Source organism: Capronia epimyces, assembly GCF_000585565.1.
Source record: "Capronia epimyces CBS 606.96 chromosome Unknown aczIQ-supercont1.1, whole genome shotgun sequence".
In the NCBI taxonomy this organism is placed as follows: Eukaryota; Fungi; Ascomycota; class Eurotiomycetes; order Chaetothyriales; family Herpotrichiellaceae; genus Capronia; species Capronia epimyces.
Genome location: NW_006912904.1, coordinates 4,263,986 through 4,288,600, shown reverse-complemented (window position 1 = coordinate 4,288,600; position 24,615 = coordinate 4,263,986). Strand labels below are relative to the sequence as shown.

The 24,615-nt window shown below is 53.5% G+C and overlaps 9 protein-coding genes across 9 annotated transcripts; 6 read left to right on the top strand and 3 right to left on the bottom strand.

Annotated features, from left to right (window-relative positions):
- Positions 1-1,724: 1,724 nt before the first annotated feature.
- On the top strand, positions 1,725-3,278 carry A1O3_01550 (glutamine synthetase; the record flags this gene model as incomplete). The annotated part of the gene is made up of 4 exons (XM_007731694.1): positions 1,725-1,805; positions 2,206-2,710; positions 2,767-3,162; positions 3,223-3,278. The coding sequence occupies 4 exons, from the start codon at positions 1,725-1,727 to the stop codon at positions 3,276-3,278; spliced, it is 1,038 nt and encodes a 345-aa protein (XP_007729884.1).
- A 3,015-nt stretch (positions 3,279-6,293) lies between these two features.
- Positions 6,294-8,086, top strand: A1O3_01549 (uncharacterized protein; the record flags this gene model as incomplete). Its single annotated transcript, XM_007731693.1, has 4 exons — positions 6,294-6,399; positions 6,451-6,782; positions 6,835-7,426; positions 7,479-8,086. 4 exons carry the CDS (start codon positions 6,294-6,296, stop codon positions 8,084-8,086), a joined length of 1,638 nt encoding a protein of 545 aa, XP_007729883.1.
- Positions 8,087-8,629: 543 nt separating this feature from the next.
- Positions 8,630-9,589, bottom strand: A1O3_01548 (gluconate 5-dehydrogenase; the record flags this gene model as incomplete). Its single annotated transcript, XM_007731692.1, has 1 exon — positions 8,630-9,589. The coding sequence occupies one exon, from the start codon at positions 9,587-9,589 to the stop codon at positions 8,630-8,632; it is 960 nt and encodes a 319-aa protein (XP_007729882.1).
- Positions 9,590-10,396: 807 nt separating this feature from the next.
- A1O3_01547 (uncharacterized protein) lies at positions 10,397-11,035 on the top strand (the record flags this gene model as incomplete). The annotated part of the gene is made up of 1 exon (XM_007731691.1): positions 10,397-11,035. One exon carries the CDS (start codon positions 10,397-10,399, stop codon positions 11,033-11,035), a length of 639 nt encoding a protein of 212 aa, XP_007729881.1.
- Positions 11,036-11,235: 200 nt separating this feature from the next.
- Positions 11,236-11,812, bottom strand: A1O3_01546 (uncharacterized protein; the record flags this gene model as incomplete). Its single annotated transcript, XM_007731690.1, has 2 exons — positions 11,236-11,556; positions 11,639-11,812. The coding sequence occupies 2 exons, from the start codon at positions 11,810-11,812 to the stop codon at positions 11,236-11,238; spliced, it is 495 nt and encodes a 164-aa protein (XP_007729880.1).
- Positions 11,813-13,241: 1,429 nt separating this feature from the next.
- Positions 13,242-14,278, top strand: A1O3_01545 (uncharacterized protein; the record flags this gene model as incomplete). The annotated part of the gene is made up of 3 exons (XM_007731689.1): positions 13,242-13,283; positions 13,345-13,758; positions 13,817-14,278. 3 exons carry the CDS (start codon positions 13,242-13,244, stop codon positions 14,276-14,278), a joined length of 918 nt encoding a protein of 305 aa, XP_007729879.1.
- Positions 14,279-14,811: 533 nt separating this feature from the next.
- Positions 14,812-16,920, top strand: A1O3_01544 (uncharacterized protein; the record flags this gene model as incomplete). The annotated part of the gene is made up of 1 exon (XM_007731688.1): positions 14,812-16,920. One exon carries the CDS (start codon positions 14,812-14,814, stop codon positions 16,918-16,920), a length of 2,109 nt encoding a protein of 702 aa, XP_007729878.1.
- Positions 16,921-17,356: 436 nt separating this feature from the next.
- On the top strand, positions 17,357-19,109 carry A1O3_01543 (uncharacterized protein; the record flags this gene model as incomplete). Its single annotated transcript, XM_007731687.1, has 4 exons — positions 17,357-17,477; positions 17,525-17,779; positions 17,829-18,630; positions 18,731-19,109. The coding sequence occupies 4 exons, from the start codon at positions 17,357-17,359 to the stop codon at positions 19,107-19,109; spliced, it is 1,557 nt and encodes a 518-aa protein (XP_007729877.1).
- A 942-nt stretch (positions 19,110-20,051) lies between these two features.
- Positions 20,052-24,186, bottom strand: A1O3_01542 (uncharacterized protein; the record flags this gene model as incomplete). Its single annotated transcript, XM_007731686.1, has 2 exons — positions 20,052-23,662; positions 23,715-24,186. 2 exons carry the CDS (start codon positions 24,184-24,186, stop codon positions 20,052-20,054), a joined length of 4,083 nt encoding a protein of 1,360 aa, XP_007729876.1.
- Positions 24,187-24,615: the final 429 nt, after the last annotated feature.

Genomic DNA, 24,615 nt, shown 5'->3' with positions numbered 1-24,615 from the left:
GGTTTCAATTTCGTTCTCCAGAAGAACCCTTGCCCTCAGCTGACTGTCAGTCAGAACACAGCCAATGGCTGCCTTTTGTTAGCAAAAGGAAACGTCAATACCTAAAAGAAACCAACAACAGCATGGGTGGCTGCTGGGGTGCGCGGCCGACGCCTTGCAGACTTGCTCGTTGAGCTTTGCTTATCGTCGCATTATGATTGGCCTTCAATGGACTCGGAACCCCCCCCTCCTCCCCCCCCCAAAAGAATGATTAATACGGGAGCTTGAGCTGGGTTGCAGGCCGTTTCCCGACTGCCGGTACGGGTGACACTCGACTTTTGGCAGAAGCAAGAATGGTGAATAGCAAAGGGCCAGTCAAATAGTCTGCACCAATTAAGCCAAAAGGCTCAAAAGCTCTAATTTGTGGATGGATACGGCGCACATGGCTGCGTGGCTTGCTTATCCGGGTGACGGGGTAAGGCGGACTGTGCGACTGTGCGACCGGGAAACAATAACACCGAGACACCTGTAGCAGAGCATACCTACCTGGTACCTACTAGGGCTTAGAGCTCCCTCGAGTCGGGTAGTTGCTCGTTGTCTGGGTCCTCGGTCGTACAGTAAATAGCACATACAGTCTTTGTTGAACCGCCCTCGGACTCGCAGCTGCCCTCACCGATGCTTTCTTTATTGCGCTCTTTCTTTCTTCTGCTGTCCGCCGTCACACCAACCGTCGACCACCGTCGACCACCACGGCTCTCGTCAAGGGCTTGGGAGGATCCCCTCATTCCATCTTGCGAAGGAAAACCCGGTCGGCTTTCTTATCGCGCAGTCGCCGCAATCAGCCGCTCCTGAGTGGATGAATGGTGGGGGCTAAGGGCGCCATGGGCTAAAGAGAGACCCTGTAGGTGCATATGTTGACCACTCGAATGCCCATTATTGCCGCTTAGATATCCGGTCGGGCTTTTACCCAGAGCCAACTGCTGGGGACCGAATGGATGTTCTGGGCTTCCCCCCGCCTCAGGAGAGGGGCCGATAATTCACGAGATGATGAATGGAAATACGAGTAGTCACATAGCTGTCCGGATCATCCTCTGTGGGTTGTTGGCGGTGGCGAAGCCAGGGTGCATCTGCTGAGACGTGTGCCATGTAAGGCATCTATTTGCTATTTGTCGCAGAAGGAAGCCTAGCAGGGTCTGGGCACGAGGGCATAAGGGCACCCCAAGATTCAGAAGCCACCTAAGTTGTAGGCTGGAGGGGCCTAAGGAGCCTAATAGTAGGTAAGCGTAGTGGGCGCACCTACTAGCCCCAACTGCCATCCCTACCTTGTCGGAGCTCTGTTGGCCTCTCCTGCTCCGTACTGACTGCACTGCTGCTTTCAGATCCCGTTTATTTATTCTTTGCTTCTTTCCTCTCCGTTATCATCTTCCCGTCTTCCACATTCCTCCTGCTCTTCTCCCCCAGACGCCAGTGCTTTCGATACACGATTCCTGCTGGTCGTGCCTTCCATCGACTCTCGACCCTTCTTCTCGATAGCCTCATTTCCTGCTGCCCATCATGGTGAGTCTGCTTCTGCAGCCTCTGCGCAGTTGACGACCTGACTTGACAATTATCGCAGGCTGGCGTCGGTGAATCTGTCTACGTTTCCAATGCCTCTAACGTGAGTCTATCCGGCATTCCTTCACATTGCGCCTCTCCCACTCCCCTCTTGCACGATTTTCTGACGTCTTTCTCAGTTGGCCAAGTACATGAAATTGGACCAAAAGGGCAAGGTTCTGGCCGAGTACATCTGGATTGATGGCACCAACTCTCTGCGCAACAAGACCAAGGTGAGCACCAAACCAGTTCTCGTAGCCCAGTCATTCAAATTCGACACCTGCACCACCACAAAGACACGGCCTGCATCTGCGCCTGGGCTCAGCCTCCGTCTCAACGATTCGGCCCATCGGCCACAGAACAACAGGCTTCTGCTTGGTGCAGGGTCCCCACGTTGGGACCCTGGTCCTTGCGGCGCCACGCTAGAACGCCGTGGCTCGTTCTTCTATCTGCTTGGGAAGCCCACTTTTTGTTCGCCAATCCCCGATCTACCAGTCTCGGCACTTGGAGGCGACGTCAATGTCACCTGCACCCGCACTATTAATGGCCACTCGACGCGGCCCAGCGGCGAACTGACACATCTAAATTGATCTGACTTGCAGAACATATTCTTACTGACTTGGCAATTTCTAGACCCTGGACAAGGCTCCCAAGAGCGTCGATGACCTTCCCGAATGGAACTTTGACGGTTCATCCACGGCCCAAGCGCCGGGCAACAATTCCGATGTCTACATCCGACCGGTGGCAATGTTCCCCGACCCCATTCGGCTGGGCGACAACGTTCTCGTCATGTGCGAGACCTGGGATCCCGATGGCACCCCGAACAAGTTCAACTACCGACATGAAGCTGCCAGATTGATGGAAGCCAATGCAAGCCATGAAATCTGGTTCGGACTAGAACAGGAGTACACGCTTTTGGGGCCGGATGGCTGGCCGTATGGTTGGCCAAAGGGTGGTTATCCTGGCCCACAAGGACCTTATTACTGCGGTGTCGGTACCAACCGTGTCTTCTGCCGTGACATTGTTGAGGCCCACCACAAGGCTTGCATGTACGCTGGTATTGACATTTCCGGCACCAACGCCGAGGTCATGCCTGCTCAGTGGGAATATCAAGTTGGCCCTGTTGAGGGCATCGCATGTAAGTCAAGCCGCGCAGCCCTTCCATTTCCAAGATCGCGCTGACGGAAGTCACAGTGGGCGATCAACTCTGGGTGTCCAGATGGCTCCTGCACCGTGTCGCCGAAGAATTCGGCGCTGTCGTCACCTTCAACCCCAAACCGATCCCGGGTGACTGGAACGGCGCCGGCCTCCACACCAATGTGTCATCCAAGGAGATGCGCGAGGAGGGCGGCATCAAGCATATCGAGGCGGCAATGAAGAAGCTGGAGAAGCGTCACATCGAACATATCAAGGTATACGGTGAAGGCAACGAGCTCCGCATGACTGGTGCGCACGAAACTTCAAGCATTGATAAGTTCACCTGGGGTGTTGCCAACCGTGGCTCATCTGTGCGAATTCCCCGAGCCTGCGCAAGAGAAGGAAAGGGCTATTTCGAGGACCGCCGACCTGCTTCCAACGCCGACCCATACCGTAAGTTGTTGCTCCATCTTATCCAGAGCAAAGGATGGATGCGCTAACCCGGTTATCTAGAAATCACTGGCATCATTGTCGAGACGATGTACGGATCGTTGCCCGAGGAAAAGTAGACATTTTCAGACTGGTACACATGGCCAGAACAGAAAGACAAGCTGGGATAGATACACACGACGTTGACGACATGACTTGGGCTGCCGGTCGTGGTGACGGTGCTGATGAGCTAGTCAGGACGGGTTTGTGGGGATGTTAGTTGTAGAGGATCTCTAGCAAGAGCGACAGCCGATTCAATTGCTATGCTCCCACTCAACATCCAAGTTGTGGCGTGTACATTGTACAGGTTTGGCCCTTGATGATAGACTTGCCAGTGGAGGTGCTGATACCCGAATGTGGGAACTGCGATTTCCCTTTCCTGTGGCTCCTCTTCCCTCCTCCTTTGACTGCGCCTAGCTACCTCTATTGTTGTCAATCCCTCCACCTTTGACTGCGCCTAGCTACCTCTATTGTTGTCAATCCCTCCACCCTCACAAACTGCTCTTCGATGTTCTCCGGGAAACAATAGGGACACTAAACAAGGCCTTGAATGACCTTCCGCCCCTACTTAACTGAGTCGTGACTGTGTCGGCCGCCAGGCCGCTACAACAGCAAGGACAGAAGAAAATCGCTCAGCCTCCAGAACAAGCAAGGAGAGAGACCAGAAGAAACACCCACAGCCCTACAACTACCAAGCCCTTCTTGAGAACCAGACATACCCCTGACAGACAATCCATATTTCCAGCCACTGTACCACCAAGGATGTCTGCCTGGCGATGGTTGACACCAACGGCAGAGCCTTGGGATGGATGAGGGTCACACGAGATACACGGGCCTGAGCCACAAGGCGCAGTGATGCATTGGAGAAGAAAGGCCACCGTGCTGGACTGGAGCTCGAGCACAGTGATCGCTGTTAACTGCATGAGGCTGAAGGTGTTATAGACTTAGACCATATCAAGCTCTACCGGCGCCTGTCTAACTTGCAATGCGCACATGTGTACGGTAAGATATGAGGCCAAGGTAAGCCAATCCGTGGGAGTATCGCCGCTGAGGAAGAATCGACCGACTGGCGAGGCAGGCCACAAGAAGCAGGCCGCTCTATCGGGCTCCGATGGGCTCGACTTTGTTGATCAAGTGACATAACAGAGCCAATCGCCATGATATCGTCAATAATTCCCCTCACTGTTAGTTCAGCGGACCTGGGAGAACGAGGGAGTCGCGCGATCTTCGCACTCTTGACATCACAGACTCGCGCATTCTTTATCCACCTGCGGGAGCCAGCTACCGGGGGTTGGGTTTGTTGACATGAAGTTGCGCGAAGAAAAAAGGAATCCCCCTGCAGTAAAACAAGAATGCGGAAAGATAGTCACTTGACCCCTACGCACACAGGGTGATCTCAACGTTCCTTTTGCTCAGACCACTGTCTTGAGTTGGAGCTTGTGAAATCTAAGCGAGAGTGGGATCAAGCAAGCCGTGTCGAACTGTTTCAGCACGGCAAGCTCGTACTGGACTTGGACTAACTGGCCACGGCACTTCCAGAAACATGACATATGTCGGGATGCACATTTTGATGGACGGAACAGATGGGGATACACACGGGGAAACTCAGATCTCGATTTGCTTCTCCCCAGAAAGCCACACTAGTCTATCGAATCAGCGGTGCAGATGACAGCGCCTTCAATGTTGGCTTCCAGGCGTGCCACAATTCGAGTCAAAGGACACTCCTGTGCGGTGTACGGAGTGCAAAGTCGACCAGCTTCGGGCCGGGAGGGAAGAGAAGGAAGCCATTGACTTGGTGGACGAGGCTTTAAACTCGCATAAGGCTAGCAGGGGCCCTCGCCACTAGCAAGGGCCCCTCGCAACTGGCGTCTCGCCGGCGCGATCTCAGACCCGGTAGCAGCTCTGCCCTTGCAGACCGGGCTGGACCCCCTGACAACCTTATTGCAGGGTCCAGAGATAAGGCTCTGCCTTCTGATTGGACTGACTCACCCAGATTTCTTCTGTGCTCGTCGACAAAATGAGTAACAGCACAGACTGCTGAGATACGCACCCGGGCAGACACACAGAAGCAATCCCAGCGTCCTCAGCAGCAACCCTTGGCATTACGAGAGACAAACCTATTTCTACGATCCTGCCCGACTGTCGGAACGAAAGTCGGAAGGATTTTCGACCTACACTCTGAAGCTGTCGTAGGGCGAGTGTGCCAACCACTACACAGGAGTGACATGCTCAGGGCCTGGCAGATGCCCGGCATCAAGACCAAGAGACTTTAGGCTTCACGCTGCTGTCCCTCTGTTGATCAGGTGGAGTCACATTTCCCCAGAATTCTTTCTTCTGTTGGCGTTTGATGGAAGTCTCACCACCAGGCCAAGGCGCTGGAGATGCTCGGCGCTGTGGGTGAGGAGACCGGGGGATCAGGTGAAACAAGAGGGAGCGATGGATTTTCGATCCGCTCAATAATGCTGACCGGGGCTTCTATACGCGCATCACCTCAGCCGACAAAAACCATGGCCTTGGTGGCCTCTCATTCTTGTTTAAGGCGTCGCTGATGGTCCGGCCCAACGCATCGCCGTGCAAACCCCACAAAAGGCACCAGCTTCGACCATTGAACTGAGTGACGTTGGTTCCACCACTGATCCACGCCACCTTTGTTCGAGGGCAATTCGAATTTCTACCTCATCCCTGCTGGGCCATGACGCCCTTCCGATTTCGCCTAGCAGGAGAAATCTTCAGATGAACCTCGAGCAGATGCTGTACCTCAGGTTCCTATTCACTTTGCTTTTGGCTGTTTCATAATACAGCTCACCTGCCATTGCCCGCCTAAAAGAATCATCAGGCAGTCCTCCACATAACATATATATGCCTCATCTTTCTTGACGCCGTTCTGCTGTACTTTGCAACTATCTCCACGCTCCATCTTCTGCCCCCGGGGTGTCCGCTATCCTCAGCAAATCAATCCAAAGTCAATTACCTCTGATCTGTGCAAGAGCGGTTACCTACCTTAGAACCAGCAGGTTGGGAATCGGCCGAACAGCCTATAGACGGCCTCTAGGTGCAGATTCCGTCTGTTGGACAATTAACCGCGATCTACCAACATGTCAGGGACTGCCAACTACCTTCCTGAATATGCCTCGTACAATTGGACCGGCGCTCCAGCCGATTATACTCTGGCCACGAATGCGAAGACTGGAGGTGATTCAAGTGAGTAACATGCCTCTGATCAGATTGACTTTTAGTTTGACAGTAGCCCAGGACATGAAAACCTGAACAAATGGTATCAGTCTGGGGATACCGCGTATATTCTTCTCTCATCATGCCTCGTCCTGATCATGGTCCCGGGCCTTGGATTTCTCTATTCTGGACTGGCACGGAGAAAATCAGCCCTGTCGATGATGTGGGCTTGCATGGCTGCTGGCACCGTGATAAATTTCCAGTGGTATTTCTGGGGGTATTCGCTCACCTTCTCCTCCACGGCGAAGAATGGGTTCATTGGTGACCTCGTCCATTTTGGCCTGAAACAAGTTTTGGGAAACCCCAGTCCCGGATCTCCTCTTGTTTCGAGTCTCCTATACTCTTTCTACCAGGTACGTCACCCTCTGACTGTTGGGATGATCTCCCTGACATGCGACCACTCAGATGCAATTCTGTGCTGTTACGGCCGCCATCGTTGCAGGAGCTGTTGCAGAGCGTGGTCGACTCGTACCTTTCCTCGTCTGGATCTTTCTGTGGGCCACGCTCGTCTACAACCCTATTGCGTGCTGGGCGTGGAATGTCAATGGGTGGGGATTCACCTACGGGGTGATGGATTACGCAGGCGGCGGGCCGGTCGAGATCGGTTCCGGGATGTCAGCGTTGGCCTACTCGATGGTCCTGGGGAAACGACAAGAGAAGATGATGCTCAACTTCCGGCCGCATAATGTCTCCTTCATCCTCCTTGGAACAGTGCTGCTCTGGTTTGGATGGCTGGGCTTCAACGGCGGTTCATCCTTTGGTGCCAACCTGCGAGCTGTCATGGCCTGTTGGAACTCGAATTTGACTGCTAGCATGGCGGCTGTGACCTGGGTGCTTCTCGATTATCGACTGGCTAGAAAACTGTCCATGGTCGGCTGGTGTTCAGGTACCATTTCTGGGCTTGTGGCAGCCACCCCTGCTTCCGGCTATCTTGACACTTGGGGCAGTGTCGCCTTGGGGGTTACGACGGGCTTTGTCTGCAATTTTGCAACCAAGAGTGAGATTGCCGCCACTGGAGTTGCGGTGTCATGCACTAACTTCATATCTAGTCAAGTACTGGGTCCGAATCGACGACTCCATGGACGTGTTCGCCGAGCACGGTGTTGCCGGCATGATTGGCCTCATTTTCAATGCTCTTCTGGGCGTCGACTACGTAGTCGGCCTTGACGGTGTCAACACCGGAGGCTCCAACCCCGAGACTGGTACCGGGATTGGAGGATGGCCTATCGGCAACTATCGACAATTTTATATCCAGCTGGCGTATATCGTGGCATGCACGGGGTATTCTTTCGTCATGAGCGCCCTCCTGGCTTATCTCGTCAACTTTATCCCGGGTCTCCATCTTCGCGCTTCTGACGAAGCCGAATTGCTCGGTATGGACGATGATCAGCTTGGGGAATTCGCCTACGATTATGTGGAGGTTCGGCGTGACTATCTTGCTTGGACGCCTAACAGGCCGGATCAGAACGCCATCGATCCCGAAGTGCCACAGGAGAACCGTCACGGAATCGAGGGGCATGTTAAAATGCTACAAAAGAGTGAAGCATCGAGTTCTGGTTCGGGCCAGCCATCTCTGCCAGCCCAGGGCGATCGTCATGCCATTGCAGTGGAGGATCAGGAAAAGGTCAAACGTGAAGATGAAGCTGCAGAATCTTGATCTTACCATGTTGCCTCGTCCATCCTTCATGCACAGCGAGGGAGAAGGTGCCAACACCGGTTCTGGTATGGACTCGCAAAGACGAGCCAATGCCTGTTTGTTGCTACGTGTTGGCGCCGTCCCATGTCTGAGACCCTTGTGCCTTGAATCGGCAAGGCTAAGTGGTCTGCGCGACGACTCCGGGCTTGTCGCCTGGGTTGAAACTACTCGGCATATATTGTACGGAGTATGGAGTGGCCAGCTATCAGTGGCCTTTTTTTGAGCGTGTTGAAGAGCTTATTTGTCATTGTCGGCAGCGAAGGCGCGGGGGGGGTTGTTCAGTTCAGACTTTGAAGAATACACTCGTGGGGTTACTGAGAACCAGCATGGCACCTGGGAACATAGAAGCCACAGACGCTGATACCCAAAAGAATGTTAAGACGTCTCTTGTCAATTTGGAGGTGGGTGGCCCACCGAGGTAGATTTCGTCCCTTGTCGAGGCCCCGGAGGCCAACAGTCTACAATCTCATCGTATCCCACGGTCCGCCAATTTTGTACCCGTCCTCAGAAGCAGAGTGCGCCGCCATCAACCAGCAAATCCGCTCCTGTAATGTATCTCCCTCCCCTCTTACTGCTCAAGAGCACCACTGGCCCTGTGATCTCCTCGATGTGTCCCATTCGGCCCATCGGACACCGGCTCGCCCAGATGTCCCGGACCGGCTTTAGATTGTCGCCGGCATTGAGCACCGTGTCCATGTAGCCTGGCGAGATACAGTTCACTCGGATGCCATGGACGGCCCATTCGGCGGCCAGATTGCGAGTCAGGTGGGCGACGCCGGCCTTGCTGACGTTGTATGCCGCCTGAGGTTGAGGATAGTTTGTGGCGTGAGCCGAGATGGAGGCTGTGAAGAGGATCGACCCGCCCGTCTTCGCGTCGACCATATACTTGGCGGCGGCTTGAGCGCACAGGAAGGAACCGACCAAGTTGACATCGACGACTCTGCGGAACTGGTCGGCCTGCGCAGCAAGGGAGTGCACACAGCCCACAATGCCGGCGAAACAGCAGAGCAGATCGATCCGACCCATCAGATCTCGGGCCGCCTTGAAGGCTTCATCGACCTCACTTTCCGAAGTGACATCGACAGGCACGGTGTGGACGGTGGCGGGGGGAAACTCGGTGCGCAGTCTCGCAATCTCGGCCGTCGACCCTTCGATGGTCGAGTGCAGGTCCATGAGCGTCAGGGCTTCAACCCCGTGTTCAAGCAGGGCCCGAGCTGACGCCAGCGCCAGTGTCCCGGCACCGCCGGTGAGGACGGCACATCCCTCAACGCGGAATCGTGCAGCCGCCCGTTCGGCCGGCGAGGTCGACGACACGGGCGGCAGTGGCGCCGTGAGAGGATTCTCGGCGCTAGAAAGGCCCATGGTCGGTATGTTTCGAGTTGTCAGCGATGCCCGGTCGTCTGGAGACGCTGAGGCTGAGGCTGAGGCCTTTGGAGCCGCCGGGATGGCGTCGGCGTCTCCCATTGTTGCTCGTTGCCAGTTATCGTTGATTTGGGATGTGGAAAAGGAAAGCCCTGGATCGGCGTCTTCTACGCCCGCCGTCCTGTCCAAAGGGTACCTTAGTAGGTATTTTATGATGGCAGAATACAAATCCAGAGTACTCTGCACTTGGATCTTCAGAGCCTGTAACAACAAGAAGAACTCTCTCACTTGGATCTTCAGAGCCTGCAACAACAACAACAACAACAAGAAACCCTCTCACTCCTCGGGCCTCGGGCCTCAGACCTGGACAGGAATCTATCGAGGAGAGAAGATTGGGCTGTTGAGTGAAAGTGAACGCGCAGGCCACAGAACAGACGTCTGAGACTGGCTGCCATAGAGACGGAGCAGGAAGTTACTCATATAAGAGCAACATCGCATTGCCATGCCTTAGGCCCCCGCCACGAGCATCATACCCTTATGTAACCCTAACCCTAACCCTTACCGTTAGTTACCCCTTCCTTACATGATCGACCGGAACACTCTGGCAGGACTGAGATGCATAAGGGGAAGATGGCCGGCCGGGGCCTGGTGAGTGTTTGATCGGCAATACTCCGTAGTATTACTACATTATAGTACGCATACTCCGGAGTAGTCGTGCTTCTCTGGTCGGCGGACGGTGGCCCGACGCAGCCTGGGAAATTTCAACCTAGGTAGCCTAAGCCTACACTTTTATTATTACATGTACGGAGTGAACATACAACAGAATCTGTACACAGCACGAAATTGTATTTGTATCTAGTACCTGCCTCCAGCCAACACACACTCGCTCCGAGTACCAGAGACCTAGCCATGGCCCAGGTCAATGGAACCAGTGCGCAGTCTCCTCCGACCTCACTATCGTCGCAAATCGACCTCCTCGTGTCGCTGCGCCTGTGGTCTTGGCCGGCCCTGACGCTCGCGATCCAAAACGCCTGGGGCGGCTCCGCGGAGATCTCGACCGACAAGCGGGCGTGGATGGCGGGCGCGGTGTCGGACCTGCTGACGTCGACTCCTCCGCAGCTCGCCGACGTGGGCGATCTGGAAGAAGTGTTGCTGCAGGTGATGGTGGACGAGTTCGAGGTCATTGTCGACGACGGGAGTGCCGAAGACACGGCGCGCGGCATCTGGAGCGGCGTGGAAAAACTCAAGACCGGCGACCTGGCCGAGCTGCACGACCTGTACGCCAAGTGGCAGGAGAAACAGAAGAAAGGAAGCGGCCACGACGCCGTCGCCTTCGTCCGAGGCGAGGACAAAGATGCAGAAGACACCGACTGGGACGGCGAGGACGAGGATGGGGACGAGGAAGAATGGAACGGATTTCCGGACCATGCAGACGTCGACATGGACGAAGCACCGCCGCTGGTCGACACGCGCAGGCCGAGACAGAAGATTCAGCCCGAGGTGGACGACGAGGGCTTCACCAAGGTTGTGGGCCGAAAGACGAGATGAGCAGAGTTGGGAATCGCCGCGAGAAGAACCAGAACCACAACAAAAGGAAGAGAAAGACACCTTATTTTACCATCACTTCCATGTCTGCAAGGATTTTCTATACAGTACGGATACATGCCGACCATCCTCAAAATGACTTCGGGACTAATTAGGGGTTTGAACCAGGTCCATCCCTCCAAACAGCGAAAGCGAAACCCTTCTCAATCGTCCTCGGCTTCGACAAGGCCCAACTTCTCGTTCTCCTGCTTACTTCGTCGGCTCCATTCCGGCGCGACGTCGATGCCTTCCTCCTCTTCGCGATCACCCTGCGCTTTGTCCTTGTGCACAGTTGTGGGCTTATGTTCTGCGGGGGAATACACGGTGTACAAGATGAGCGGCGTGGGGCCGGTATTGATGAACTGGTGCTGCGTGCCAGCGGGCACGATGATGAGATCGCCTGCCTTGACGTCCTGGTCGACCCCCGCCACGGTCGCTTTGCCTTTGCCGGACGTGAAGGTCAGGATCTGGTCGACGGTATGTTTCTACAAAAGGGAAAGAGAATCGGTCAGCGGTATGACTGGAGAAGGGCATTCGCCTTGCGGTTGCAGGCCCAAGCCCACATACCTCGTCGCCAATATCCCCTCCAACAGGCACAGTCATGAGCACCAGCTGGCTGTATAGCCCCGTCCACAGCACACGGCGGAAGTCGCCCGATTCACTGGGCAGCGAAGTGGTCATCTGCGGGAAATACGCCATTTCGTGCTTCGGCGGATCGAGCGAAGGGGTAGTGAATGCCATCTTGGTGGATGAGAACGCTCGAATGGTACGAGTAGGGATCGGTCCCCTGTTTGGCTTTCTCGCTGAAAATGGGTGCGACGGTCGGCCGAAGAAGCCGCTGCTCTTTCCGAGCTGTCGGGCTTGCGGGCGTAGGATGCAATGGAATCGATAATGCAACGTCTGGGTAGACATGGAGCGCAGGTCAACCACAGCCAGAATGTGCCTTTGTTCGCCTCTTAATACTCCGTACCCTGCCTACGCTAGTACCGCCTCTGGCGATCTTGAAAGCAAGCCACTTGGCGTGTCAAAGAGGACGAGCGCCTCTGAGGCTTTTGGACGGTGGATCCTGCGCTGACGAAACGAAAAGAAAACCTGGTAATGATGATGGTGATTGGATTGAAACAATGGTCGTCATGGTATATGATGCCGCTCACTCGTGGCGTCCAGACTGATCGATATTGTCACTTGTCAACCAGAATCAAGACGTCATGGGTACCTACTTAAGGTTGCAATATCCCAAGGAGGAGCACATTTGAAAGCCGCGACCACCATCATCCCCCTCCCTTGGTCACAAGACTCTGCTTTTGGGTCAAATACTATATGCATGTGGTTAGTAGCATGGAGATGGCGCGCAAGAAAGATTTCCCACGAATGCAAACGGCGGGAACCAACACAGAACACAACGTATTCCTTAAAGCAGCGGGCACACGTTGATGACCCCAGTGTAAAACAGCGGGATAGATGACAGATGTGTACCACCACTGCAGGCTTCTCCTTTATCTGTACTCCGTACTCCGTCATGCGCCTGGTTTGATTCCATTGAGACAACAGAGCTGTGGTATTTCTGAGATACAAATTGCACGGAAGCCGAGCCTCCCACCCGAGATAATTGATCGTGGACGAGGCAGGAGTTACAGTGCCAGTCTCGTTAGACTCTCTGTTTACGGCCCTAAAATGCGGTGCCTCTTTTCATCTCACGCTGCCTGCCATACCAGGAGGTAGCGCAAGCCGAGGCTAGGACGGAGGAGACGGAGACAGATAGCGCTCTTGCCGAGACGTGGACGCCGCGCACGGCACGGCGGAAAACAATACAGTAATATGCTGGGAGAACAGGGAATAGGAGGAGGTGCGGAGGCCGGCTCCGCTGTGTCCGCGCGAGGTTGACTGGCTGACCAAGGCTGTGACCTAATTTCACAGGACGTCGTTGTCGCAAACACTGTACTCAGGACGGGGCCCCGTTTTAGTCGGTCCGTTGGGCACTCTTGTGATTTCCAATCCAGTATTCATGGATTGCATTGAATCCGAAAAAAGAAGTCGACGGACCTTGCTTTTGTCAGCAGCGGCTCCCACCATGGGTTGAAGGAAAGCCATATATGGGATCGAACAGCTCCGCGGATTTCCTAGTGGCAGGCAGGCCTACAGACGCTTCTGTAACACTGTAACATCCGAGATGGCTACCACCACAGCGCTCAAGAAAGTGGTCCTGGTTGGGGTAAGTGGTGTGGACTTGACTGCGCTGCTTGGTGAGACAGAGACACTGACAATGTCAACAGGCCAGCGGAAACCTGGGTGCTATCATCCTTCCTGCCTTACTGGAGTCCAACGCATTGGAGGTGACGGTGCTCACCAGGGCATCTAGCTCGGCAGCGTTCCCACCAGATGTGGCCGTGATTAAAACCGCATATTCGGAAGCGGACCTGGTCAAGGCGTTGCAGGGACAAGATGCAGTCATATCTGCAGTCGGAGCTGCGGGCTTTCAATCGCAGAAAACCCTGATCGATGCGTCCATCAAGGCCGGCGTCAAGAGGTTTATCCCTTCGGAGTTCTCCTCCAACACCCTCAGCGACACTGTCCGGCAATTGGTACCGGTCTTCGAGGCCAAGAAGCAAATCCTCGACTACTTGAAGGACCAAGAAGGCTCTGGGCTCAGCTGGACGGGTCTAGCGACAGGTCTTCTGCTCGACTGGGTGAGTAGAATCAGGATGCACCGTGTGCACGCCACGCACGTCTATTAACAAAGATCAGGGACTTCAATCTGGGTTCCTGGGCTTTGACATTGCCAACAAGAAGGCAGTCCTCTGGGACGGAGGGAATGTGTTATTCTCCGCGACGAACCGAGCAGACATTGGCAAGGCAGTTGTCTCGATTTTTCAGCACCCGTCCGAGACTGCGAACAAATACCTTTACACCTCCACTGTCACCACGAGCCAGTCGGCCATCCTGAAGTCATTGGAAGAGCATACCGCACACAGCTGGACCGTGGACAAGGTCAAGTCGGAGGAGCAAACCGCCAAAGGTAGACAGTTGGTGTCCGAGGGGAACTTTACGGGCATGTTCCTCCTTGTCCAGGCATCAGGGTATGGCGCTGTAGAAGGGATCAGGTGTAATTATGCGGCCGAGGAAAGGCTGGCCAATGCAGACTTGGGCTTGCCGGTCGAAGGGAGTCTTGATGAGACTGTCAAAGCGGTGTTGCAGTCTTCGAAGTGAATAGATGAACGAAGCCCAGTCTGGCGGGTATGAGGCTGAGGCTGTCGATTCGTTATCTCATGCCATCTTCGGCCTATGCTATGCTCGCCCAGTGTTCTAGGATGAGGTAGAGGATATAAGAGTCAATACTGCTCAGAGTTGCCAGTGGGTGAGATGAGCAGGAGGCCAACAATACCGTTTGTAACATTAGGCAGAGCCTTAGTTAGGCTTAGGGGCTCACGGCTAAGGAGCTTCTCAAGTCAGAGGCTCCCAAGGCTCCTAATGCTTAGGCCTTTTAAGCCTGATGGTAGCTTAGGCTTAGGCTAAAGCTTAGGGTCACTGTACTCCTAAGGGTACTGTACGGAGTACTCCGTACGGATACAAGTCCTTATTAAGCCAGCCTGCGCCTGCGCCTCAGGAAACCCCACCGGCGCGCCGTCCTTCTCTCTGCCGCCAACTGCAAGTTCTAACCTACCTCGTACATACATACCTATGTGCCTGGTTCTTTGGTCCGGGTTCAGTCCTTCAAGTTGGACTGCAGAAACAATGCTCGTATGGAAGAGCCCACCACTCGTCATACAGCTGCACCAGGCCGTTCGTGTGCTGCCTGCAGGAAACGCAAGATCCGGTGTAACCGCGAGCAGCCCTGCAGTTACTGCACCAAACTGCACAGGCAGTGCATTTACCCCGAGTCGGTATCAGAAGCCCAACCGGACAACAGCAATGATGTCGACTCGAGGCTCGCAAGGATCGAGGCATCTCTACAACGACTAGAAACGAGGACAGCGACATGGGAAAGTCTCCAGCCGGGAAGAGATCAATCCTCCTCCAATACAGTCGATGATATTTCTGCCGAAACCCAGGTCAGTCCAGAGCCAGAATGTGGCGATCTTACCTCGGATGAACATAGTCGGTATGGGCATGTCACAAGTAACCTGTGGACCGACCTCGACGTTCAAGAGGATCAGAACGAACAAGCCACAGACTTGGGCAAAATCGCAGTTGCCAGTCCTTCAGTGCCGTCCCACACTACGAGCGAGCCTCGTCGTCGTCCTCATGGCCTCGTCCCCGGCTTCGGCTTCAGCTTCATGTCCTCGGACCTCCGACAGCTCCACCCTGCAGAGAACCGCATCTTCTCTCTTTGGCAGGTGTTCTTGGAAAGTGTCGATCCTGTATTGAAGCTCATTCACACTCCTGTCACCCAACGCCAAATCATGTGGGCGACCTTGTCCACAGACCCTATCCCGCCCGCCTTTGAAAGTTTGATGTTCTCCATCTACTACGCTGCTGTCACCAGTATGCAGTGTTCAGTTTCTTGCAAGACCCTCCTGCAGGAAGAGAGACAAGACCTGCTTGACCGCTACCGGTACGGCCTGGAGCAAGCGCTGGCAAGGGCGGATTTCTTGAGTGCTCCTGATGTTCAGACCCTCCAAGCCTTGACCCTGTACCTGATATGTGCTCGACAGTCGTTGGACAAAACTTATGTCTGGACAATGACCGGGCTTGCCATCCGTGTGGCTACAAAGCTAGGCCTCCATCGTGACCCAATGGCTCTAGGACTCCCGCCATTCGTGTCCGAAATGCGAAGACGCTTGTGGTGGCAGATATGTATCCTGGACGTACGGACCGCGGAAGAGAATGACATGGACCCGGTGATATGCGAGCACAGTTTCGACACCGAGCTCCCTTCTAACGTGAACGACACTGATCTGGATGTGGACATGGTCCATCCAGCCGTTGTAAGACGCGACCGTACGGAGATGTTGTTCACTCTAACCCGCTTTGAACTGAGTTATGCAGTAAGAAAATGGGTGTTCTCTCCGAAATTCACCAAGGACAATGGTTACACAGCCACATCATTGCACGACAAGAATGAGTCGGTCGACACTTTGCAAAAGACTCTTGAGGAAAGGTATCTGCAGCAATGCGATACCAGAGTTCCCATCTGTTTCCTCACCGTCACAACCATGCGCATGGTCATAGCAAAAATCAAGCTCACCATCAATCACCCTGCATGGAGCGGCTCTTCGGGGCCTTCTCGAGATCGGCTTCTTGATCTAGTCAAAAGCAGCGTCGAAATCATTGAGTATGCGCACACTCTTCGCTCAAGCGACAAATATTCGCGATGGGTCTGGTTATTTCAGAAGTATATTGAGTGGGATGCAGTAGCTTTCTTGCTCCATAGCCTGAATGCTTCTCCTGTACCTGCATTGGCCGAACGAGCTTGGAAAGCAGTGGAAATTTTCTTCCACGATTGGCGAGCTCACTATACGGATGAACAACGCTGGCGACGCTTACAAAGACTAAGGGCGAAAGCAGTCACTAAGAGACATATTAAAAGCTCCGCGTTGGAAACGCAGAATGAAGATACCCCAGCCAACGTGACAATACAACAATCTGTTGAAGAGCACGCTGAAGATATCTCGGCGCAAACACCACTGGTGAATTCGCGCAGGAACGCTACTATGCTGGCGCACAAGGATGCTTCCACCAGCTCAAATCCCCCACGTGTAAATATGCACGCAACTGTGGCGGATAAATCTGACGCTGTTTCTTTCAGAGGTGAGTTGGATTGGGACTTCGACACCCTACCACTTGCGATGCAAGGAGCACCCAGCTGGGAAATGGATGTGGACGAAGAAACATTCGCTTCATGGGTGTAAAGCCGTCCATTCTCTGCCAAAGCCCTTACGGAGCCATTGGCTCTGCAAATGGTGTAGTCGAAAGGCTAAGTGATGCTCTTTCGCATTGTTCTCTTCACACCCGAGAAGTGTGCATGCCGAGATTGCGAATGCGGACGTGTCGAACGACTGTGGCTGGTCTCCTCGTCCTCGAGGATTTTCGGTTTTCGGCTGTCGGCCTTCATGGTAGGAATAGGAGAACCCTCCGCTCCACCTCCACACCTGCATCCCGCTTCAGCCTCGAGGAATACTGACTTACCCGATGGTGGAGATTCTCCGGGGAGCAGATAGAAGCACCCCACACTGTCTGAGGGGGAATAAATGCTGATTCTTGTCACGGCATCGCCATCGTGTCCGAAGCGAGCTATCAAACCTCTGACGGGCGCCTGGCTTAGACCGCTCAGTAGGCAGATCAAAGATGCCTTCGCTCATTGTGGTCGGAGCGGGTATCATCATATGTGCTGGTATTCTCATTCACCACTTTTTCGGCAGTAAAGCAAGGATTCCTCAAGATGCGAAGCTACCTCCAGGTCCTCCTGGTTTGTGACAGACCTTGTCTCGGTTTTCTTAGCTGATGGTTTCGCAGGGTTGCCCGTTCTAGGGACCCTTTTGGATATTCCCCCCCAGCACTCGTGGCTGAAGTTCAAATCTTGGGCCGACCAGTATGGCCCGATCTTCCGACTCGACGTCTTTGGCCGAAACATTGTGGTGGTATCGAGTGAGAAAATCGCCAATGACCTCCTCCGGGAGCGAGGCAATCTTTATTCATCTCGTGAACAGTTGCCCATGGCGGCCCAGCTGATGTCGCGCAATCTGAGGCCGCTGTTTCTTCCTTACGGAGGTAGGAAGAATCTACGAGTTGAGAAATGTCTCGGTCTGACCAGCGACAGAACTGTGGCGACGAGGACGTAAAGTAATGCACTCGATGACCATGCACGCAGCTGCGACCTCGTACCGGCCGGTACAGGTTCACGAATCTGAGAGATTGTTGTACGACTTGCTGAAAGCCCCCGACAAATATGAGTCAGCTTTTGAACGATATGCGGGTGCAGTGGTCATGCGTCTCGGATATGGCAAAACCATCGAGACCGGCGATGAACCCTATGTCAGGGACGCACTCCGTGTCGTCCGCAATGTCGAACGAGTTGCCTCACCGGGCTCGTATCTTGTCGACACGTTCCCTGTCTTAATGTGCCTGCCCACCTGGCTAGCTCCCTTCAAGCGAGAGGCCGCTCGACTACATCAATTCGAGATGGCGTTGTTCCGACAGCTGCTGTTGGAAGTCCGGGAGAGGATGAATGTGAAGAAGGCCCCGGATTGTTTCATGAGGACATTCCTGGAGAGGCAGGCCGAATTTGGTCTTTCCGACGACGAGGGAGCCTATGTTGTTGGAACACTCTTCGAGGCGGGGACTGGCACGACGGCCGCCGCCATGATGTCTTTCGTTCTAGCCATGTGCCTTTCCCCCAAATGGCAGAAGAAGATCCAGCAAGAGCTTGACCGAGTAGTGGGAGATGCCCGCATGCCGGACTTTGACGACATGCCTGCTTTGCCTACAGTCCGAGCCGTGGCTAAAGAAGTGCTACGCTGGCGTCCAGTAACCGCGGGAGGTGTGCCTCACGAACTGGTCAAGGACGATGTATACGAGGGCCACTTTTTCCCTGCAGGCACCAACGTTCACGCGAATCAATGGTATGTTTGATCCCCAGCATCATTGACAAACAACATGACAAGACAAGAAAAGACAAACCAAGGTAATCGAATGGAATCCACACTGACCATCTTTTCCAAGGGCGATTCATCGTGACCCAGAGCTCTATCCGGATCCAGAAACCTTCAATCCCGAAAGGTGGTTGTCCCCTCAGTATCCGACCTACCGCGCCCCGTTGTCCAAGTTTCCCAACCTGCAGAACTTTTCGGCATTTGGCTTTGGTCGACGTATCTGCCCGGGCATGAACATCGCCGAAAACTCGTTGCACTTGTTGGTTGCAAGGATGGCATGGGGCGTGCACGTGTCGAAAAGACCCGGCATAGAAATTCCGCTGTATGACTACACTGCGGGATTCAATGTCCAGCCGAAGCCGTTCGTCTTTGATCTGCGAGCTCGAAACGAGTTGCGGAAGGCGCTGATCGAGCAGACCTGGGAGAATAACAAACCCCCCGGACCCTGACCCTGAAGGGACCCGATGCATCTGTGCATCTATAATATACAGTTTGGATATATGTGTCATAGACTAGGCTTATGTATCCTATAACCTCGGGTCGGCTAGCGAGCTAACGAAGGAACCATTTATATAATCAGACTGAGTCTTCGCCCCTGTGCCTTTCTAAATCTCCTCTACTTACCCAGACGGAGTGTATGGTTTTTGAACGGAATGATACAGTACGGATAGGATAAGATGCCTCGTTCAAACCGACGATCAGGCCAACTGTTTTTTGGTTTTTCCTACACTCCACATTTCCCCTCCTCAGAATTCTACAGTACGTGCATCTCAAAGCAGCACTCACAACATTCATTCATTCAAGTTGGTAATGCGCGATATTAGGAGACCTTGACCCCCTCAACCAAGCAGTCCTAATTAGGGCCAATTAATTATGGCACCGCAATGCCGTTCTCTCGCGACGCAACACATGAGGTGGAAGGCGGACTTTGGTTTTTGCAATGCCTCAAAGGCTTGGGCAAGGCTGTTCACATTTCTTTTATTGGCTTCGCCGCAACCCATCCTCCCTCCCTATTCCAATTGATCCAGTTGGAAGGTTGGGAAAAACGTCGACCAGACTTGGCCCGTTCATCTAATAGATGGTCAGAGACACCAACAATCCTTTTTGCCAGAGAAAGACGATCAAACGCCCGAAGAAACAAAGGCCGTCGCTAAATCTATCCCTGTCCCTCTCTCATGGTGCGCCATCGCATATCTTCATAACTTCCTATCTTCCAGTCAAAGCTCAAGCCCGGTCTGGATCTTCAAGTTCGTGCTTCTATCATCCGTCGTGTTCTGGTCATGAGTCATCACGTTGCTGCCAACTCCATTTGTGCATTCCTAAAGTACCCCGTAACAAGATCAAAAGCCCTCGATCTTATTATAGCCTTGGTCGCATTTGCTCTAATTCTTTCACCCCTCCCCTGTCTCGGCATCGACGAATTGTTCTCCCGCAGTGGTCGCCAGGCTCGGCTTGCGACTCGAATTCAATGACGCGTAATGATGGTCTTCAGTCTGCTTCGAAAAGTTGCTGACTGTTTCAACAGCGTCTTCGTCATCGTCTTGAAGCTCGAGATGCTCCTCTTTCTCATCTCCGTCAGTCTTGGTGTTCCTCAGTCTCAACCGATCCTCGTTGGATATGTTCTGCCATTCTGAAGACATGGTGATGACACTAGCCTTTTTCCCGTGCAAGATGAAGCTTCCAGTACCTCTTCTTAGTTCCTCCACTTCACTCTGTATTGACTTTCCCCCATCATCGGTTCCTGTGAAACTAGATCCCGACTCTCTCCCCTTTCTGTGTCGATGGATACTGGGGGAATGGTGGTGTCCGTCTCGTAAATGCCCTTCACGCAAACTCCTATGAAGACTTCGTCGAACGCTTCCAACCTTGGAATTATCGATCGGAGTCGTAATAGCTGCTACTCGATCTCGGTCTGATTCGCTTGTGTCCGGCCGTTTCTCCATCGAAACATAGCCATCGCTGCCAATCAAGCCTGCTTCAGGCGGGATCTGTTCCTCACCAACCGCAGTGGTTGTTGCCAGTCGTTCTCGGTCTCGGCTAAGATGAGAACTTGTAACGGAGGCCTGATGAATGAGGGAGTGAGAGTCCGGGTTGCTCTCCTGTTTCGACAAGACATGCTCAGATATGGAAGGGCTTGTGGTAGATGGAATGTCAGATGGGCTCTGCTCTGGTCGGTTGCTCTCACTCTCCGAGATCTTATGTCGTTCAGTGACATTGGAAGGCTTGGACGAGATCGCACTGATCGGCGATAATGTCGTATGGCTCGTGTCAGTCATGTGTCGTGCTAGATTTGCCGGACTAGTCTTTAGAGGAGTGATCTTTTGAGGAGTAGAGGTTGACGGCGTGCGAGGAACTGGGAAAGCCGTAACCCCTTCCTGCTCCAAATCTTTGGCTAGAATGTCTCGATGGGTTTTGGCTCTCCAAAATTCGACTCTTGTCCACTTCAGCTTGGCTGACATGCGGCCGGCAGCTAGAACGAGAGCCTCTCGAGTTTTCTGCTGAATCGGCAACAGAATAAGTAGATGCCGGGCATTGCGAAGAAGGTTGTCTAGTTCCTTTTGAGCGGCTGCCATCTTGTCATCGAAATCGCTGATTCTCTCGTTAATGAGTTGCTGGCGATAGAACATGATTTCCCATGCCACCTGAGGATCTACCTTGCGGTCTTTCTGAGACGACTGTTCGCTTTTGGTTGAAAAGTCTGAATCCTTGCGAAGCACATGTCGTGCTTCATAGCTAGAACTGAGAAGCCCGCGCATTCTGACGCCTGCGGTCCGAAATGCGGCAGCATAGTTCAGCTTGCCAATCCAGTCGTTCATTTCAGACTCGTTGTTGGCCAGGAAAACTTCCTCAAAGCCTCCGTGCTTGATGAATACAAATGCGTTTTTGTGTTTCTTGTAGCTTGTGTCAAGCAGAGCCACAGTGTCATCCATCGACATGAGCGCGTCTGGGTCGAAGGATGACAACGGTGGCTTGAAGATCAAAGGGCTGGCTTTGTTGGTAGACTTGGAAGACGCTTCATATTGACTGATCAGCTTCTTGACCCAGCCCACGTCCTTGAAGAAGTACAACTTGGAGTCTGTCAGAATGGCGCCCCATTCTTGCCAAGGGCGCTTCGCCTTCTTCTTCTTGGGGTCTTTGCGCCACAGCAACCCAACTTTGGCGACCTTTATACTCACCAATCCAGCTTGTGCTTCCCCAGGATTGCTGATCGTAGCCTGGGTGGAGAAGGCATCTGGCCTGGACCGCGCAGATACAATCTGCAACACTGCGGAGTTGAGAAAGGCCTTTTGGATCTCATTTGTCTCCAGGGTGCCAATGGTTCCCGTCGAGCTGTAGCAGTCCTCGGTATCCATCACGTCTTTGAGGGAGGGTCGCAACACGTCCAGCTTGTTGTCTAGGATCAAAATGTACGGGTCAACAGGCCCACGCAGGCTTTCTAGACTCCTGGGTCGGATTAAGCTCTTCTTGGGTCTGGGAGCAGCCAGGCGGTGACTGTTGATGGCAATTTCGTCCTCAAAATGAATGAATGGAGTATAACACACATTGTCATAGAAGCACTCGAGGATATCGCTCGATATATGAACCGGTCCCTGTTGAGTGTTCTTAACATAGTCTTGCTTTTGCATCTTCCTCTTATTGTTCTTGTTGTGAGTATCCGAGTGTAGCAGGAGGATTGAGAATGCGACAAAGGCTGTTTCATCCGTCGAAGCAAAGATTCCAGGGTTACATTCGTGGTAGCGATCTGCGAAGCCAGCAAGTAGTCGGTCGATCTGTTGGGTTTCTTTAGGTAGTTCGACCTCTGTCAACATTTTTCGAATTGCCATATCAATAGAATCTCCGAAATAAGAAAATCCCCGCATGTATTTGCGCAAGCATGTCTTGGAGAAGTCATCGGCGCTTTTGCAAAGTATCGTTGCCATTGCACCTCTCGGAACGGCGGCCTCAAGCTTTTCCACATAGCTCGCTGGGGTATCACCGTCTTCCCGTCGCGGATAGACCCGTTCTGGTTCCGGCTCCCGGGGGATGTGTAGAGAGTTGGACTTGGAACCGGGCGTGCCAGGGTTTAAGCCTGCCCCGTGCCGGGGAGGCGGGGCGGAATTTTGCCGGAGTCGATGAGGTAGCGATAGAAGGTCACCAAAACTTCGCCTTCCACTGGTGGATGTTGAAGTCCTGGCGGATCCTGTCTGAGGCACAGCATCGGGTAACTTCTCCGCTGACTTTCGGAGCGAGCTCATGGTCGAAGAGCGCCCTCTTCCACTCGTCTGCGGAGGCACTAACGTTACGGATGGTGTCGAGTGGCCAGAGTGGGTAGACCATGTGGAATCTTGACGCATGATTGTTGGACCAGGCGAGCCAAAAGGCGCGTTTGTAAGAGCAATCATCGAGTGAGTGGGCGAAGGCTCCGCGGAGTCTTGTCGGCTCGGAGCAGCATCGAACCTGACCGCAGTAGTAGATTTCCTGCTAGGCGACATGGATTTCCGTCCGTCTCCAGATTCTGGGGGTGTACCAGAGGTGCTTGTCCGGCCCAACGCAGAGGTTGCAAATTTCTCGGGTAACGGAAACAGTGGTCTTTTTGTTTTGTTCCGCCTTTTGAGTCTGAAAAAGGTGGTGGTGGTTGAAATAGTGTGAGTCGTTGTAGTTTTGGCGTAGAGATGGTGGTCTCCAGAGCTGTCATCGGAACGAGAGGAATCGGAAAGTCGCGTCACTGGAATCGCCAGCGAGGAGGAGGATTCGTCACCATATGCAGGCGGCGCCATCGATCCATTGAGTCCCGCCGGTCGAGGTAAACGTTCAAAAGAGCTCTTTTCCTGGGCCAGACCAAGATTTGAGGAGGTGCTATGTTCTTCAGAAGGTCTTGCAATAACCATGGCTTCCTCTGGACATTTTGGAATATGGCTCTTACGGAAAGGACTGGGTGACCGACCAAACAACTTGCGTTTCGATTTCCTCTGAGTCGTGTCTTCGAAGTCGTGGGTAGGTGCCGTTGTGATGATTCTGGGAGCTAAGGAAGTTAGCCTGAATATCGCAGATAGTTTAGTCGAAATAGGACGTACGAGCAGCATCTTGCGGCGGTACGGGTTCTTGTTTCCTGAACCTTGTCGACAACTGCGAATCTGAGGCATGTCTCATACCCAACAACGAGAATCGTTGTGGTTTGAGTAGAGTGCCATCACCATCAAGACCGCTACTCAATCCGGGCGGTTGTGAATATTCACTTTGTACCCTGGAGACCGCAATTGCGGGATTTGCAGTGCTGGGAGGTTCTGAAGGTTGGGAGGCCTCGTCAGCTTGAAGGGAATTGAGTCGTGGCTGTATCTCTGCCGGTTCATGGGTGAAGAATGCGTGAAAGGTATCTTCTTCATTGGTGCGAGACAAACCCAAGCTCAGTCTCTTCATCGAATCCCCACGGCTACGGCCTGGGGGTGTGCTGCTCTCAGAATCCTCGGTAGCATCCTCGATAATGCTACTGTGTCGACGATGAGCAGCACGAGGACCAGCCTTGGAGAGGAGGGTTCTCAATGGCATGATCAAGGACCAAAACGGCACGAGACGTATGGTCTAGATCATGTCGATTTTCAGGGTTGAGGGTAGGTGGGTAGGTAGAGATTCGAGTTTCGCAGCTGTCGGGGACGTCTCGTGGAAAGGATGGCGGATGGATAAGTAGAAATTCAGGCGGGCAGCCCAGATGCTCTCAATCCGCAGGCCAGCTGCGACTGGAGTATGGGGAATCAGTACCGGATGGACGCAAGGACATTGAGGCGCGCAGAGATCACTAGAAGGAGAAGCAGAGAAGAGAGATGCAAGGACAACAGGATGAATATGGGCAGTTGTTGCAGTTTCGCAGCCTGAATGGATCCATCAATCAACCGGGAGGAGGAGCGGAGGCTGCTTCACTCCCCAACCTTTGAAAGCGGCCGGAAATTCAAGGTGCTGCAACCAGCCCGCCACGTGCGC